This window comes from Glycine soja, chromosome 6 (genome assembly GCF_004193775.1).
Source record: "Glycine soja cultivar W05 chromosome 6, ASM419377v2, whole genome shotgun sequence".
Classification (NCBI taxonomy): Eukaryota; Viridiplantae; Streptophyta; class Magnoliopsida; order Fabales; family Fabaceae; genus Glycine; species Glycine soja.
This window is the reverse complement of record NC_041007.1, coordinates 36267087-36286737: the sequence shown is the minus strand read 5'-3', so window position 1 is coordinate 36286737 and position 19651 is coordinate 36267087. Positions and strand designations below refer to the sequence as shown.

The 19651-nt window shown below is 30.0% G+C and overlaps 1 protein-coding gene across 4 annotated transcripts; it reads left to right on the top strand.

The window, feature by feature from the left end:
- Positions 1-10588: 10588 nt before the first annotated feature.
- On the top strand, positions 10589-17342 carry LOC114416859 (proton pump-interactor 1-like). Of its 4 annotated transcripts, none has more exons than XM_028381896.1 (8): positions 10589-10731; positions 13228-13622; positions 14691-14879; positions 14979-15158; positions 15267-15461; positions 15745-15843; positions 15952-16455; positions 16675-17342. In XM_028381896.1, the coding sequence occupies exons 2-8, from the start codon at positions 13248-13250 to the stop codon at positions 16993-16995; spliced, it is 1863 nt and encodes a 620-aa protein (XP_028237697.1). In that variant the 5' UTR covers positions 10589-10731; positions 13228-13247; the 3' UTR covers positions 16996-17342. The 4 variants fall into 4 exon arrangements, with proteins under 4 accessions (XP_028237697.1, XP_028237698.1, XP_028237696.1 ...); XM_028381897.1 differs by having other exon boundaries at positions 10611-10894; XM_028381895.1 differs by having other exon boundaries at positions 10612-10770.
- Positions 17343-19651: the final 2309 nt, after the last annotated feature.

Genomic DNA, 19651 nt, shown 5'->3' with positions numbered 1-19651 from the left:
TGTAATTAAAATTTTACTTAATTATAGGAATGAAATCTGCTAGTTTTTTTTTAAAATAATATTAATTGTACCCAAAAAATAATATATATATATATATATATATATATATATATATATATATATAGGCCGGCCTATCAGGCTTATAAGGTTTTTTAATAAGCCTAAGCCTGACCTATTTAATTTAATAGGCTTTTAAAAAAGCCTGAGCCTAGCCTTTTAATTAAATAGGTCAGGCCAGACCAGACTTTATGTAGGCCAGGTCGTAGGCCCCTGTAGGCCGGCCTAGCCTATTCCCACCCCTAATTCCAGGATGTTGGTTTATGGATTCAGTAACAGGATTGTGTCCTGAAACTGTTTGTGATGCTCCTGTAAACGGTATGGTCCTCATTTTCTGGGTTTTGCTAAAATGAATTTAGTTGAAGTCTGGCTTGTTGTCTTTCCTAGGTCAAGTTTAGAAAGTTGTGTTGTAATTTTATCTAGTTCGTTTGTAGAAAAATGAATTTGTTGTTCTTTTGATTTAAGAATATTAAAAATGTCCATAACTTTATTTTCCGAATTTTGTATTTTGTTAAACAACAAATTTTGCATTTTTGCTAGACTATCTAGAGTTTCAGATATGTCCTCAAAGGATTTTATAGAGACTTTATTAACAGTACTATTATTATTAGTTATATCGTGATGTCTATCCAGAGCTAATATAACAACTCTGATACCAGAATGGTACCGAGTTGCTTTTGTGGTAAAATGAAAACGAGTAAAAGTAAAACCAAAACAGTAGTTATATATATATATATATATATATATATATATATATATATATATATATATATATATATATATATATATATATATATATAGACCAGTAAAGATGGCAGAACCTCCTAGTTAGGTTTATATTATATTAAAACAGGTAAATAAATATACAGTTAAGAGTACTTGATAACAATTAAGAGTAAGCGATATGCTTAAGAAAGGATTTAATTAGATGGATAGAGGACACTCCTTCAAGTGGACACTATAAGTTATCTTACTTAGGAAAAATATAGAATATGAAACCATACCATATGTCACTAATTTTGAACATGTTATTTAACACTCTCTTCTTCTTATAATAATTGTTGTAAGAATAAAAAATATGTACCTAAATAATTTTCATTTTAGTTTTCAACATAGCATTAAATATTATTTTTTTATTTATATCTCTTATAATATTAACGATGAATAATAAAAACTTAAAATGCATTAATGATTATAAGGTTAAGTTTCTAAAATTATCATTTTATTTCATCTATTTATTATTTTTTGTTGATTGGTGTAAAATAATTTATGAAAGAGAGAATATAATACTCTTATTTGGTTTTGTATCGTTTTTTTGTGTAAAATAGCAACATTTTCTAACCAAAATTATTTGTTTCAATAAAAAAATAAAGAACAGTATATAAAAAGTCTATTTTACTTAATAAAATATATATTTAGTAATACTTTTAGAGTATGTTTTTGTACTTTTCCTAAATAATTTTAGTGATATTAAATCAAGTATCTCTTAAATAAATATTGTAATATCAGAATACTAAATCAAAGTGTATTTTAATAGTTTGGCCTAGAAAAAGAAATAATAGACCAATTTAGAAATTTAAAATTATAAATTAGATAATCCAAATATAGATATGGAGTACACGTGTCATTCAATAAATTTGAATTCAAATTAATATCAATAAATCAATCAATTAATATATATTTAAGACAAACAAATCGATCATAATAAATGTTGTAAAATAACAATTAATTTTAATCCATAATTTAAGTGATTAAAGAATGTTTAACAAATTATGGTAATTGTTGTAAAAAAAACAAATTTTGGTAATTGCTCCAGGTAAATACCTTAAATTTTCTAATTCTTTTTTCCTCCAAAATGTATGTAGTTTATTATTTTATTTATAAAAATACATTATTATATTTAATTTTCATAAATTATGTTAATATTAATTAATGAAAATTTTAGCAGTATATATTAGGCTTTTATTTAATTTAGTACTTGATCAATAATTAAATGACCATTAATAGTAAATTGTAATATAAAATATGATAATTAAATATAGAAACTAACGAAATAAAAAATAATTTTTAATTGTCTAGTGTAAATTTTTCATGTGATAACATTTGGGTAACTCATTTGGTTAATTGTGTCTTTAGTAAACACAATTTCTGGTTTGTATAACAATTAATAAGTCCCTACAAGTTTTTCAATTAATTTCATTTTAATAGTTATTTTAAATTTTATACAATTTACAATCTCTTTCAAAAGAATAATTTTTAAAATTGTAACAAATCACAAATTGATGTTAAATACTTAGTGATTGACATTTATTTTATAAACCCTCAAATTTATTTTTAATCACTTAGCTGACACTCACATATATAAATTTATTAATTCTGAACAAAATCTAAATTTATTCATTTATTGTTATGATTTTTTTTACTAAACTGTTATGATTGTCATAACCATGTCTTAGCACCACACCGTTATAATTGAAACCAATTTAAAATGCGTCAAAGTTTAATTATCATAAATAAATTAATGAAAATTATTCCTTCCATCATTAATTGTATAAATTTTATCAATTGAATGTAATAATTTTTTCATATATTATTGATCATAATCTAAAATATCTGTTAATAAAAATTTATTTATTACATTTTTAATTAAAATACAGTTTATATATTTTAAAAGGTTTATTTATTATAAATTTTAATTTTTACTTTTATAAATAAACATTTATTCTATGCAATACACTGGTTAAAATTCTGGTTATAAATAAACAAATTGATAGAATCTAATTTTAGCTAATATAATAGTTGCGCATTTTACATTTATGTAATTTAAAATATTTAAATATATATATATATATATATATTTTGTATTTTATGTATAAAATATAAAAATTATTAATCTAATGGGTCATGATTTGTTATACTTATCCCTCATTTTCCCCTACCATTGGTAAATCATTTTTTAGAGTGAACCATATATTATCTATAAATTTAAATAAACTTGATGATGTATGAGTCCAAAAATGAAGACATAGTATAATAATAAGAATAACATCTAAGACCACCAAGGTGTGAGACAAGTGAAAAGTAACTTAGGCCTTTTAAGCATGTGTCAAGGATTTGATCCTTATTATGTTAATAGAAAAGCACACGTGAAGAGATGGATTTTCCCTTAAGTGATACTTCACTTCATTGAGGGATTAGTCTCATGGATTTTGGTTGTGGAGATACCTTTTTGCCAACAACAAAAATATATAATGAAATTAACCTAAGTATTTTAGTAAATAAGATAATGTCATAAATAATTAAATATGTACTACTAATTGTTTTACTTTAAATTTGAAACATAGGCAAATAATCAATCTAGTTTTAACAAGTGAAAGATAAAATATTGTAAAAGGTAATCATAATTTCCCGTCACAATTAACGTTATGTTCATCAAGATATTTAAGCTAGATTCTAACTTCTTTTACTAACTGAAAAATCTATTTAACTATTTGATAAGCAAACTTTTTTTTATAGCTTCTAGTATTCTTTGAAACGTTAGCTTCTAGCTTTTTATATTTTTTCTTTTCTATCCTTAATGTGTTTATCGAATTTCTATTTACCTTTTTAAAATAAATCAGGGTTTTATCATTTTACTTTTTTTACTCTTTCATATATTTGTCGTCTCCATTTTTCCTCCAATTTGTTGACCCCCCATTTTGTTTTACAACGTGCACATGTAATGATATTTTTAATTTAATATAAAATAATAGGTCATAGATTTATTATAGTTTATTTTATTTTTTATATTATGTTTTGGATATTTTTATATTACATTCTTAATTTACTAATCATACTATCTATTTTATTAATTTAGCATTATAAATCAAGACATTGATAATGATCGATGATAAGTTTATTTTTTTGTTATTATATTTTACATTTTTTATGTTACAATATTTATTTTAACCATTGCATCACTTATAATATTTAAGTTATTATTTCTGCACTATATTTTATCTATTATCTTTTGAATAATTTTACATTAGATGATTTATTTTAACTATTACACTAATTAATATAATACAAGTATAATGTCTACTTAATTGAATTTTCTTATATTATTTTAAACTTGATTAAAAATATTTTAAGAAATAGTATAAGATTATAGTATAATACTTAACATGAAAAAATGTAACATAAAATAGTAGAATTTAAATATGTTTATTTTTGTCATTTTATATTTTTCAGTTATTTTAACAAAGGTTGTTTTCCAGTTTTCAGCTAGTTTTGTCGAACATAGCCTAAAAGGGTCATTCAGATTTTACTAGGTTTATTATTTTATAGTCCCTGAAATTTTTAGGACTTTTGTTCTTAGTTCTTTAATTTTTTTCGTCCTTACTTTAGTTGTTTTAAGGAACTAAAACTAAGTTGGAAAAAGGTTAAGGGACTAAAAGTGAGGACAAAAAAAAAGTTAAAGGACTAAAAATAAAGAATCTTAAAATTTAAAGACTAAAAAGAGAGTAATCCATATTTTATCCAATGAAAAATAATAGTGTCTAATATACTAATTCTTGTATTGTTGACCAAAGAAAGGAGGAATGAAAAAAGGAAAGATGAATGAAGAATGAGAGAAAGAAATAAAATGATTGGTGTGAAAAATCCAAAGACAAGTTTGTTGTGTTTAACTATTTAATGAGTGACAGAATATGAATAAATGAATATTATTCCATCATAGTTAAATATTTTAAAATGCATATTATGGGTGGATCAAGTTAGGTGACTTATTTGGTGATCTAAGTAGTAAATTGATTGAACTTATCTTAAGTTAACATTAAGTAAAGATTTAGGACATTGGTAGGCCTTTTTATTGTAGGAAGCAATGAGTCAAACTTGACTTGAAGTGTTTTTCTCAAATTAGATCTAAAAAATTAATGCAATTTAATACTTCTTATTTTCTTTGGATTTGTGACACGCGTTATTTTATCTTATGTTTGTGAAATCATAAGACTTCTTTCAATTTTGTTACTAACATATTGGTGTATTTGACAAACCTCTCATTTATCATTGCTACAACCCATTGTTGGTAGATTTCTTGTATATAAACTTGTCATCTTTTCAATCAAGGGTAATGCAACAAAGGGTTACTTGCCTCCTAAATGCACAACCACTAGTTGACTTGAGCTTATACCTTTAGGATGTTTCTTTTCCAAATTATTTCAGCTAGGGGAAACACTAGATCACTAGTAGTTTGCTATCAAGTCCTTTAAATTTCAAGAATATATTGACTCAAACCTCCATGGAAGAACCCATTCAATTTCAAGAAAAATTATTGAATATAAACACTCAATACAAGAACCCTAACTTAGCTTTTAAGGGAAAGACAACAAACCTAATGCCAATGATAAAAGAATAGCCACATAATAAGTCCATCCAAGCATTTAATAGACATGTTAGCATGTTAGTAACGAAATTGGATAGAGTATGACGTTCTCACAAATATTATTAGCGTTTGTAATCTTAAAAGACTAATTTGATACAAAATAAAGATAATCGACTAGAAAAAATTGTGTCTTATGTAATTAGTCTGTCTAGGCATTTAACATACACACCAACATGTTAGCAACAAAATTGGACAAAGTCTAACGAAATTTTAAAATTAATTAATATTTGTAAACATATCGAACAATTTCGATATAAAATAAAGTTAAGGGTCTAAATTGAAACAAATTGAAGAAAAATATCAATAATACTAATGTTGTTGATGAGCTCTTAAGGGAGATTAAATTTATAAATAACTTAAATGCATGAGCACAACTTTCTAGAAGAAATAACTTATTTTGAATTTTAACCTACTCCACATTTAATAAGAGATATTGTTATTCTCGACATTCTCTCACGTCATCAATCATGAATGTCACCCATGAAGCTTGAATATGATTAGGAATGTTACGTAGAAAGTAGAGAATCAAGTAAGTAACTTTTGCAAATACTTAACATGTATATTCATGACAAAGTTAATCTTAACTAGATTGAGTAGTAATTACTTTCTCCTACCTATAAAAAAAAAGGTGTTGATGCATAATTTACAAATGTGTGAGCACAACTTTCTAGAAGAAATAACTTATTCTGAATCTTAACCTACTCCACATTTAATAAGAGATATAGTTATTCTTGACATTCTCTCACATCATCAACCACGAATGTCACTCATGAAGATTGAATATGATTGAGAATGTCGTCATGTAGGAAGTAGAGAATCAAGCTAATAACTTTTGGAAACACCTGATATGTATAGTCACGACAAAGTTGGTCTTAATTAGATTGAGTAGCAATTACCTTCTACTTATAAATAAAAGGTGTTGGCAAATAACTCACAAATGCGTAAGCATAACTTTCCAGAAGAAATAACTTATTTTGATTTTAACCTATTCCTCGTTTAATAAGAGATATCGTTATTCTCAACATTCTCTCATATCATCAACCACGAATGTCACTCATGAAGCTTGAATATGATTAGGAATGTCATCATATAGAAAGTAGAGAATCAAGCTAGTAACTCTTGGAAAAACCTAACATGCATAGTCACGACAAAGTTGGTCTTAATTAGATTGAGTAACAATTACCTTCTACTTATAAATAAAAGGTGTTGGCAAATAACTCACAAATGCGTAAGCATAACTTTCTAGAAGAAATAACTTATTTTGATTTTAACCTATTCCTGGTTTAATAAGAGATATCCTTATTCTCAACATTCTCTCACATCATCAACCACGAATGTCACTCATGAAGCTTGAATATGATTAGGAATGTCATCATATAGAAAGTAGAGAATCAAGCTAATAACTTTTGGAAACACCTGATATGTATAGTCACGACAAAGTTGGTCTTAATTAGATTGAGTAGCAATTACCTTCTACTTATAAATAAAAGGTGTTGGCAAATAACTCACAAATGCGTAAGCATAACTTTCTAGAAGAAATAACTTATTTTGATTTTAACCTATTCCTGGTTTAATAAGAGATATCCTTATTCTCAACATTCTCTCACATCATCAACCACGAATGTCACTCATGAAGCTTGAATATGATTAGGAATGTCATCATATAGAAAGTAGAGAATCAAGCTAGTAACTCTTGGAAAAACCTAACATGCATAGTCACGACAAAGTTGGTCTTAATTAGATTGAGTAGCAATTACCATCTACTAATAAATAAATGACGTTGGCAAATAACTCACAAATGCATGAGCATAACTTTCTAGAAGAAATAACTTACTTTGAATTTTAATATACTCCACATTTAATAAGAGATATCGTTATTCTTGACATTCTTTCACATTATCAACCACAAATGTCACTCATGAAGCTTGAATATGATCAGGATTGTCGTCATGTAAAAACTAGAGAATCAAGCTAGTAACTTTTGCGAACACTTGACATGCATATAATCACAACAAAGTTGATCTTAATTAAATTGAGTAGCAATTACCTTCTCTTACTTATAAATAAAAAGTGTTGGCAACACCCGTAAATGCCTTAAGTATCCCATACTCTTTAGTGAATAACAAAACAAAAAGAACAAGTAAAAGTGATTACCCTCACTTTCTTTATGATGTTTTGGCTAATTTAGATAAATTTCTCAAGAAGCATGTATAGGAGAAGAAATGAAAAGATAAGATATATATTTTTTTAATTATATGCATAAGCTTTTAAAGAAAATAAATGAAAAAACTTCAAAAAAATAGTTGCATTTTAAACTTGTGAAATAAGCTTGATTTATTTTATATATTTTAGAATAAATTATTGACAGCCATGAAGTTTTGTGAGATTGCACAAAATTCTCCTTTTTCTTTTTACTGCTACACTAACACTATTAATTGTTTAAAAATGTTACATTATGTTATCCTATAAAAAAGATTGTTGTAAATGTTAATATATATATATATATATATATATATATATATATATATATAGTTTATAAATCTCACAAAACCTTAAAAAATGTCATTGTGTCAGTGTAATTTATTATCTGTTTTATTATTTTTATAATTACTTTTGAAGAATGTTATCCAAACTAAATATTTGTGTCTTTTCTTTTCTTTATTTTTTATACAATAAAATTATTAAAATTTGAACATATAATTCTATATAAATTATCTCAATCATTTGCTACTAAACCAATTTTACTGTGAAAAAAAAACTAGCACACCAAAAATCCTATTTTTTTTCTTTTCTTCCATATATCTACTTATATATGACAAACAAATGAAACAGTAGTCATATTCTTTTTTTAAAAAAAAAAAAAAATTTTTTCAGACTATGTATTTCAAAGTGTACTTTGAAATACCTTCGTTGAAAACAATTTAGGTTAAGTTGCAGACAACTTATATATCGCCTTGATCTAGATATTACTCATTAATTATTGTTCTATTAAGATCAGGACACTCCATTAATCATATTAATATTGTCAAATGCTAAAAATTTATTAATTCTTCTTTTCTAAATATATTTTGATCATTCCTTTAATACTTTTTTTTATTTGACACTCAATTAATGTTCTTCTATGGGATTAGTTCATTTTATAGTAAACTAGTCGATTTATCCGCATAATGCATGACTGTTATTTCTAATTACTGATGATTTTAATCAAACTTGAAAATCATTCCTAAATATAATAACAATATTTTTGAATTTTTTAAAATAAAAAACACAATTTTTGAGAATTTTCAGTAACCGAAATTAACAAAAACATATAAATAGAGGGTATTGAATTTAACAAGTTATTTTTAGCGACAGAAAGAGATTATTCCACAATAGCAGTTACATAAGAAACATATCCCCTTTCCACATGATGTTTGGATTTCCTACATAGTTCATTATTAAAAATATTTTCAAGATAGCCATTAATACTATGGAATTGAAATAAAAAAAAATAAATATTCTTTATTTGCATGGATAAAAGGGGAATAATTCTATGCAAAACTTCTTTGCTCTGCTCTAATAATAAGAGAAGATAAGAGATAAAAAATAAACAAATATTAAGGCAATCAATGGGCGTATAGTTTTAAATAAATTGAATACTGGTTATTAATACTATGAAATTGAAAAATAAACAAATAAATATTATTTAATTATTTGCATGAATACTTGAAAAGTTACCTGATTTATTTCAAAGTTTGGGCGAGATTTACAGGTAAAAAAGTGGAAAAATGCTATACAAAACTCTCTCGCTTGAATAATAAAATATTAGTATTTATAATTTTGGTTTCATGACTATACCTGGATCGAATCCCAAATTTTAATTAAAGACTTATACCAACAATTTTTGTATTCCTTTATTACAATTTGTATCATTTTATATGACCCACAATACATAATGAACACAAGAAAGAGTTTACATAAATATATACACTAATTACCATAATTGATTTTCTCTCTTTTTCCATTTCATTCACCATTATATTTCTCCAAACAAAAATCTTAATAAAAGAGAATTTCTCAAACTGTTACCATCAAGAGAATATCTGGCTTTTCACCGTCAAGAGAAATCATGATAGCAAAATTCACTGCTCAAAAAACAAACAAATAAAAAATTAATTAGAATATACTCATTTTATTTAAAAATTTATTAATTTTTATAATAATTATTTTGAGTATAAAAAATATGCACTATTAACTTAAATTTTTTTACACCATCACCTAATTAAAAGTCACTTAATATAATTTTTAAGATAATTACTATAAAAATTGATAAATTTATTATAAATTCATGAATTGTGGTTAATAACGTTAAAATTTTAATAAGTTATTTTCTCATAATTTTTAATTTATGGAAAATATAATATTTTTAATTATTATATATTCTTAATGTCAATATTTTTAAGCTATCGATAAATTAGAATTTTTGTTTAAAACAAATATTATAAAAGCAAATGAGTTTACCATATTGCCATTAATAATGAATAATAATATAAAAACTATGTCTTACCTTTAAAATAAAGGTTTAATTGAAAAAATAATCTCCCTAATTATTCCAACTCTTAGATCAGTCTTTCTATATTTTAATTCATTCTTAGAGTTTTTTTTTTCAAATGGACAATTTGAATCCTCATTATTAGAATTAGACATAAAAAAATGTTAACAGACACATGTTATTATGTAATTGATAGTTGAACATATTATTAATTAGACTATAACAAGTGATTGTTAATATTTTTTTAAACGGTCAACATTTAATTTTAGCATATTGGAAAAAAAATAGAAAGATTATTTTTCAATTAAACCTAAAATAAATTGAAATTTATAATTTCAAATTGATAAAATCATCTAAATCAGCGGGTTCAACAGAATATAAGCTGTTGTGAATTCTGACATCGGTTGTTTCTCATAAAAAAATTAAATTCAAATTTAATGATATGCATAGTAATTAAATTTTTATAAATAGAATAAAAACAAGATGAAGTCATCTTTGTTTACATCACAAGAGACACGTGTCCACTTTTTTCTCTCTCTCTCCCCTTTCTCTCTAGCTCTGGTTTATATTAACCCTACCCTACCCACTGTGAGACAGGGAAAGAGCTCTGCTCTCAGTTCTCTCTTTCCGTCTTAGTTTCTGTGCTTTTCCAAATTTTGGAATTGAATTTTGGAGTCCCTCTATCAAAGGGGTCTTCTTTTTTGCAATCTCTCTCATCCGGGTAATAATCCTTTTGTGCTTATCTCCCTCCTCCAGACTGGTATTCTTCTCTCTTCTTCTCCATTTGTTACCATTTCTTGTGCATTTCTCATTCTTTGAAGCTTCTTCCCTGTCCAAATTTTCTGACTGTTTGGGTGTTTCAATCGTGGGTGTGGCCATTCAAGGTACTCTGATCATGCCTTTTTAATTTTTTGATTTTTTTTGCACCCTATTGTACTTGTGTCATTTTTCTTGAATTTGGGTTTGCATGCATTGTTTGATCATTGAAAAAGGTTCGATCTTTGCCTAAAAATCTTGTCTTTTTTGGGAGGGGTTGTTTTGTTTGTTTTTGCGTTTTGATATTTGATGTTGAGATGATGTAGTCCATGGATGATAGTTGATAGATGCCTTTGTCCATTTGACATGCATGGTTGAAATTGTGTATGACTGTGATCAAGTTGACCAAATTCATGTATAAGTTTATTTGACCAAATGAGGGTTCTTTGTTAATTAATTAATAAGCATGACTTTAATGCGTTATTTTTTATTAAATAAAAATTAACGCGTAATTGAAGGCGTTTTTTTGTCAAAATTGATATTCATGGTTTACAATCCTTCTTTCTCCTTTACTTTTGGATTCATGTGTTGGCATTTGTGTATCAGTATCTGCTATTCAGGCTTGCGGTTCAAACTGTTCAATTAACGATTAAAATAGTCATAAATATTCCGTATATTCACGTGAAGCATTTATAATTATTCTCCTTAAAAAATATCCAAAATTCGTTTTAGTTTCTGCAAAAAAAATTTCCATTTTTCGTCATGCTAAAATTAAATTGTGTTACTTTTTAAGCTGATCCGTTAGCCAATTAGAGTATGACACGTGTTAAAACCTACCCCCTTTCTCCCTTTTCAATCCACGACATAAACCCCTCTCTCTATTCTTTCTTTCTCCGCCGATACCCTTTCCCTGAACCAGCACCATGCCCTCGTCGTCCTCTCTCCGTCGCCGTCTTCACCAGCTATCGCCGTCGATCACCCCACCGCAACGGAGCATGGCTGTTGGAGACCACACCACGCCGCTTCTGGATTCCTTCAAAAGGGGGGTTTGGGAGTGACGAACCAGAAGGAGAAAGAGTTGTTGTTGGGGGATAGGGGTGGTGGGGACGAGGAGGGTTTGGGTCTGAATTTGGTTCCTTCCAAATCAATTCTCTCAACAACAACCCAATTCCATTCGAAAACCGTTATTGTTCCCACAAACGAGCGAAACCCTATCCCCTACGGTCGCAGAAGAAGAGACCCTCCGCCTTCCAATGCATCACGGTGGCCCCGATCTCATCGTCGACGATGGGGGTGACACCACTAGATCACGCGGTGTTCCTCGATCCAGCTCCCTTCGACAATGTGAAGAACAGACTCGTCGGGGCCGACAATGCTTGTCTTGATTTATGTCAAAAGGGTTTGTCAGGGTTTTTTTTTTTTTTTTTTTTATAAAAAATGTCTGATTTATTTATGTTTAGTGGGTTTTGGTGTTGACAGTGAATTTTGTTCTGAAAAGGGGGAAAAGTTGTTGCCTTTTTGTGTTTGATTTTAATAGAAGGATAAGGCATATCATGTTGCTGTGGTTTTTTTAAATTTGAATACAACAGGATAAGGCATAGGTTAAATTTGAATTTAGTATGTGGTTTGTTAATTGTAGATAATGATAGATCATGTTGTTAGCTTTACTGGTCTGTTACAATTTCTTTTACTGATAAAGCCTCACAATTTGAATTCTTGCAATGCCTATATAGAGGCACATGTACCTCTTATCTCTGGATCAATAAAATACGATTTTCATTAGATATATTGTTTGGTTGGTTTGGTTGGTGTAGATTGTGAAGTACTGAATTGAGTTGATAATGTTTGTTTTGTTGTGTTTCACGGTGTGTATGTGCTCTTATGATGGTTGAAGTGATATGGAGTCTATAGATTTTATGTTGCAGCTTCATTAGATACCAATTTTGGTGAATTTTTCTTGATAACTTGTTCTTGGATTTTTGTCTTGGGTGTTGGTGAAGATGGCTATGGGTGGCCAAAATTTTGATACTGGTGTTATTATTGTGGGACTGATAGTGATATATTCTGCTTGAAAAGTGTAAAGAATGCACTTGAAGGTGGTAGTGCTAGGGTGGTCCCATGGTGGCTGTAATTTAAAAAAAATTTCCAACAATTGGTGGCAGTTTTTGACCCCAATAAATTGTGTTTTGATTTTTTTAAAGTTTTTTCTGCAATTTTTGGCTGTTTTTAACCTCCAGAAATTGCATTTTAAAATTCAAAATAAAAATATGCCACATAGGTTTGGATTCGTCCAGACCTAACTCTGGGCCAAAAAGTCACAATATAATTTTGCAAGGACGAAAAACGGACAAAATTTTTTGTAGGGACTACAAACAAACTTTAGTATTTTGCAGGGACGAAAAACATATTTTAGCCTTTTTATTATTATGAGTTTTGGAATAAGGTTTCTTGGTTTTGCTAGGTTGTCCTGTAGTTGGAGCTATGGCAGTTGAGGTTGTGGGATTTGAGATGGTTCAAGGGCCAGTGGAGAATGGTGCTAAAGAAGACAAATCTATTTCAGAAAAAACTGAAAATGGGAAATTGGAACAAGACACAGGAGTTGCTGAGCCAACAAAATTTGGGTCACATGGAGATGAATCTGCTAAACCAGAAGCAAATGTTGTTTCAGATGCCAATGTCCCCAAAGATGCAGTTGACGATTGGCCTGCGCCAAGGCAGATACATTCTTTTTATTTTGTTAGGTTCCGGCCTTATGATGATCCCAACATTAAAGCGAAACTTGATAAGTATGATAAAGAGATTAGCCAGGAAAATCAAGCACGAATTCAGGTCACTGATGCTTTAAGGGCAAAAAGGGTGAGTTAGGAATACTTGGCCATGATTGCTTGCTAACATTTTTTGCTGTTCTTGATGGAGTTGAAAATGGGAAGAGAATCATAGGAGGGAATTACATGATCCTGTTCTCTTCATTGTCATTTTCAACTTTGTCAAGCAATGTCTTTGTTAGGTTTGGCATGTTTCATCCCCTAAGCATAATGGCTCTGGATACAAGTTATGATTTTTATATTTATTATTATAGTTATCTAATTAGTTATCAAGCGCTATAGTTTTTTGTTTTGTCATCATGTCTGTTATTGTCATTATTGTTTTAATTTGCTCAATTTATTCTCTCAATATTCCAGTTCAATTGAATGCTTTGGATGCAAATTTATCTGATTTTTATATTTATTATAGCTGTCATCTAATTAGTTATCAAGTGCTATATTTTTTCTCTGTGTCATCAAATTTGTTGTTGTCGTTATTGTTTTAATTTGCTCTCTTTATTCTCTCAAGATTCCAGTTCAGTTAAGTTGTCGTTTAGCTTGTTGTTGTCATTATTGTTTTAATTTGGTCACTTTGGCCCTTCAGTATTCCAGTTCAGTTAAATTGTCAAGTTGATGAGATGCGTTTGCTGTCATTATTGTTTTAATTTGCTCACTTTTGTCTCTCGATATTCCAATTCAATTGAATGCATTGGATACAACGTTATCTGATTTTTATATTTGTTATAGTTGTTATCTAATTTGTTATTGGGCATTATATTTGTTCTTGTTGTTGTTGTTGTTGTGACGTAGTGTTTGTTGTTGGTGTTATTATTTTAATGTACTCACTTTTGACCCTCAATATTCCAGTTCCAGTTGAATTGTTGTGCTGTTGTTAAATACCAGAAAGCTGTTTTTGTTCAAATGGGAAATATGATTTTTTAGTACATGGACTTTCTTTTATCTGAAAATTTATCTGATGGAGATTGGCATGTCACTTAACAATTAGCTGTCATTCTAGTGTTCTACTTTATAATATGGATTGACAAGACATGACGCAATAGGCTCCATTTTTGCTGACATGTAATGCAATTGCAATATTGCATATTTGATCTTTATGCAGACAGAACGAGCAGGGTGTATTTCTCAGATTAAGTCTCTAAAAGGTGACAATAGGCAATTTCAGAGCATTGTTGATGAAAAAATTAAAGAGATTGAACCTCTGCAGCAGGCACTGGGCAAGCTGCGTACTGCAAATAATGCTGGTCGGGGTGTTGGATTATGCTCATCTGAGGAGGAGCTTAACAATCTTGTATGTCTGTGTCCAAGTTCTTTTTAATGCAGACTTCATCACTTAGTCTATGATCTTTTTAATCTGAACACTACTCTCATACACTTTTGAGGGATGCAGATTAATAGCTTGCACTACCGCATACAACATGAAAGCATTCCATTTGCTGAAGAAAAACAAATCCTTCGAGAAATTAAACAGCTAGAGGGGACAAGGGAGAAGGTTATTGCTAATGCTGCCATGAGAGCCAAAGTACAAGATTCTATGGGGCAGAAAGAAGCCATTCAAGATCAGGTTAAGGTAAGATAGGCTTGTTTCTATTTTTGCTACTAAGGTTTTGTTAAGTGTTCTGAATTTGTAATTGTGTGTTGTGTAAAACATTCTTTGACAAATTATATTCCATTGCAGCTTATAGGTGGTGATTTGGATGGAGTCAAAAAGGAGAGGCAAGCAATCCGGTCCAAAATCAAGCAACTTGAAGATACAGTAAAAGCCTTAGACAAGGATATTCAGTCTTTACAGGATGAACTAGGAGCTGTTACTGAAAAGAGGGAAAAAGCTTATGAGAGCATTCAGCAGCAAAGAAAACAACGCGATCAGGGGGTGTGTTTTCCTTTCTCGTGACACACATGCACGCATTTTATTTTTATAAATCCTATTCTTAACATGTGATCCTAAGCTATATACTCTTCTTCTGATCCAAATTTATGTTGATCTATTTAAAGCTCCTCTTCAGTCTTCTTCTTTTCTGCTGCTTCAGAAGGGAATCATTGGCATGCTATTGAGTGTTTTATTCATTTGTTTTTCAAATTTGCTGTCTTTTATAGTTTTCTGATTTTCCAATGCTGAATAAATTCTGAACTTGAATTGATATTAATTTGTTCAGAACTCCTATTTCTACCAAAGTCGTACAATTTTGAACAAAGCACGGGAGCTTGCTGCAAAGAAAGATATTAATGCGATTGAGGAACTGGCACAAACTGAGGTTTGTCTCTACAGTTTGTTTTGCAGTTTACTTTATTCTTCTGATCACTCTTTGCTGGTTTTCTTAATTAAGCTTGGTTGTGGTTGCTATCCTTTTTGTGGATTCCAGGTTGAGAAAGCTATGTCACTCTGGAACAGTGACAAATCCTTTAGGGATGACTATGAGAAAAGACTTTTGCCATCACTGGACATGCGACAATTATGTAGGGATGGACGGATGAGGAACCCAGATGAAAAGCCACTGCTGGAAGAACCGAAACCTGCCGAAACTGATACATTGCCGAAAAGCAGTGTAAAACAGCCAAAGGAGGAGCCTAAATCATCTCCACCAGAAACTGTGCCTGAGCAGAAGATTCAGAAAGAAACCAAAAAGAAAGGAAAAGATTTGAAATCCAATCTGAACAAGGTTTTAGAAGACACTGATGAATATGAATTTGAATTGCCAAAGGTGAATAAGGAGCCTCCGATTGATCCAGAAAAGCTGAAGGAGATGAAAAGAGAAGAGGAAATCGCGAAAGCGAAGCAGGCTTTGGAAAGGAAGAAAAAACAAGCGGAGAAAGCTGCAGCCAAAGCAGCTACCAGAGCACAAAAGGAAGCTGAGAAGAAGCTCAAGGTAATTGTTTGTATTGTTTTTGAGTTTAATTGTCATATGCATATTTAGTGTAAACATTTTTACACCGTCAACCAATAAGTAATCATAAGTTTCTTAATATAAAAGCTAACAAGCTTGCAATATATGGAAATCTGTGATTGAATTAAATTCATTGTTTTTCGTGAACATGTCATGCGAATACAGAATTAGGTATTGAAATTTGCTCATGATTTATTTTAGGTACGTGAGAAGAAAGCGAAGAAGGTGGCTGGTGGCACTGGAGCTGTTCCAAGTCCTGAGGAACCAGCAAATGAAGCTGTGGAGGTTGCTGAACAGAAGACCGATGATAGCATGGAAGCCTCAGCTCCGGCGAAGGAGAAGGTCCCAAAGGAGAGCAGTGTTAAGTTCAGGAATCGAGCCAAAGCACTGAAAGGCCCCGACACTATCCCAAAAGCTATTATGAAGAGGAAAAGGTCTAACTACGACGACTGGATATGGATTGCATCTTGTGTTTTTCTTGTCCTGTCTGCGTTGGTGTTTGCATACATTATTCTTTCTTGAAAAAGCTTGGATCTTGAAGGAGCTGTGAACCAATTTTCTGTGGGTGGCTTGGCTAGGTTCTGCAGAGTAAGTAATTGTCTTCTATATCAGTCCTATTGGGGCATTTTCTCTCTCTTTCCTTTTTGTCTTTTGGTAGCTAATCATCAGGGAAATGGCGCGGTGATATACTTGAAAACTTTGTGCTGAGATATTCTATATGTTTTAGTTTTGATAATATATAGACAAAATTTTTATGTAAATGATTATGAAACGTGGTGAAAATTGGGGTTGGTGGATGGTTAGTTGGAATAAGTTCAACATGCATTTGGATGCTTTCACTTCGTAACTTTAGACATGCTACTTGCCAACTCGGAGTCTCCTTAGTATATGTAGTAAGTTTAAAATTAGTTTTGGGTATTGGAGAAAAAGCTGTTCATTTTTTACTATGGTTGTTTATTTATTTTATATGATGAATTTGAGTTTTAGAAATTCGATTCAATGAATTTTGAAAACATGATATTTTATAATTTTTAATAATTATATTTTAATTAGATTTTTTAAAAGTGTTCTAAAATATGTTATTTTACTTTAATTTTATAATTTAATTATTTATGTAATACTAAGATATGTTAAATTTGAGATGGCTTTTATATATTATTGTGTTTTGGGTTGATTGGATTTGAATTTAAATAAATAATCTTGAATTGGATAAGTATAAAGGGAAATTGATTCTATTATGTTATATAAAAAAACCTTACTTTAAAATTTGTTCGAAAAGTTATAAAAAAAAGAAAAAAATTGGCTTATATTTTCAAATTTAAATGGGCATTAAGGGGATATACAGATAGAGAATGGGCTTTGGGGACCATAGTTTCTGAAAATTGTGGGCTAATAAATAGTTGGCAATTGAGTTCTGCACCTCCCTTATTGCATCCTGCACCTTCCAGTTTTTGAAAAACCCCAACATACCCCTTCAATCTTCTTTTGATCCTCTAATTTCCTTCTTCTTCTGCTTTCTTCCGCAGTCAGCTCAAGTCTAAACCCTCCCCTTCTATGTTCTTCTCTTCTCCAACTAAACTATTCTTCGACTCAACTCCACTCTTCTTGGAATTGGGGGTTTTTTGTAAGCACAATAATAATTTCCAAAATTCCTTTTTAGAATATACAAAATACACTTTTCGGAATGGTCTTTCGATGAGTAAAAATGCTTTCAGAACGATCTTTTCATAAGCAATCTTTGTAAAAGGGAAGGGGGAAGAAAAGAGAAGAGAAGGGTGAACCTTTACGAAAAGAGGAAGGAGGATAAGGGGGCCGGGGAAGGAGGAGTTGTCCCGAGAGGAATGGGTGTTGTTGATGTGGGTGTGTTGTCAAAGGGTTGCCATCGCAGGTTGAGAGAAGGGAGAAGGAAGGTTTTAGGGTTAGGAGATGGGAGGTCAAAATTTCATCAAGGGTATTATGGTATTTTTATTGAATAGTAGGAGGTGCAGGATACACATAGGAAGGTGCAGGATTCAAGTCCTTTGTTTCTTACATCCTATATTTTGCTTCTAGCTCTCCAAATATTTTAACATTCTCATATTATCCTCCCTTTATTATGGAATGGTCATTCTCGAAGTGTATATGTATTTTGGATTACCTATACATTTTTGAAATATCTATTCTAGAATATGACATTTTGAAATAGTTATTTCAAAAGTATATAGGTAATTCAAAAAACCTATTCCATCTTATTGTGAAATATGAAAATCATGTGAAATATGAAAATAATAATTTGGAATAGCTATTCAAGAATAGAGTTTGGTGAGAAAGGAAGAGCATGGTGTTGAAATGGGTGAGTGCAATGCTATGTTTTGTCTTTGATGCAATCATCATCATGATGTTGTTTCAAGTCTACTTGCATCTTCGATCCCAAAACTACCAAGATGTTTACTACTAAGGTGGCTATCACTATCCCTAGTGATGGTAGAAACAACCAAGAAGCAATCGATAGATGATTCACTTTGGTTCACTCGATGATCAGGGATCTTGAAATGGAGAAGAACTCGATAGTAGAGTCCTTAATGTGCTTGAACAAGTTTGAAGAGTGTTTTGTTTAGATTCAAGAAACCTCACAGTAGTGAATTTGTCCACAACCATGTTGTCCACCACGTCGCACTTTTGTCTTATGTTGTTTACCATGTTGCACTCTTCATAATCGCTCAAGCACATTGCGCACTCCACTACCATGTTCTTCTTCGGTTCAAGCTCCTTCACCATTGAATAAACAAAGGTGGGACATTTATCAATTGCTTCTTGGTTGTTTATGCCATCACTAGTGACAATGATAGCCACCTCCCTATAGTTTTGGGAGCAAAAATGTAGGTAGACATTAAACAACATCATGATGATGATTGCACCAAAGACAAAAGATAGTGCCAATCTCACGCCTTTCACCATCATGGTTTTCCTTCCTCACCAAACCCTATTATGGAATAGCTATTTTAAACTATGATTTTATGGAATACCAATACACTTTCATAATAGCTATTTTGGAATATGATTTTTATATTTTTAAATAGGTAAATGGAAGTGCATAGGTAATCTAGAAAAGCCATTTCGTGATAAAGGGAGGATAATATGATAATATTAAAACATTTGAGGGTGTAAGAAGTAAAAAAAAATCGGATGCAACAATCAA

What these genes read in the sequence shown, in the direction of transcription:
- LOC114416859 (XM_028381894.1), top strand. Translation starts at nt 12,054, where the DNA reads ATGGGGGTGACACCACTAGATCACGCGGTGTTCCTCGATCCAGCTCCC. An exon ending in AGGAGGAGCTTAACAATCTT is followed by an intron (nt 14,880 to 14,978) that starts GTATGTCTGTGT and finishes TGAGGGATGCAG; the next exon opens with ATTAATAGCTTGCACTACCG. An exon ending in GAAAACAACGCGATCAGGGG is followed by an intron (nt 15,462 to 15,744) that starts GTGTGTTTTCCT and finishes TAATTTGTTCAG; the next exon opens with AACTCCTATTTCTACCAAAG.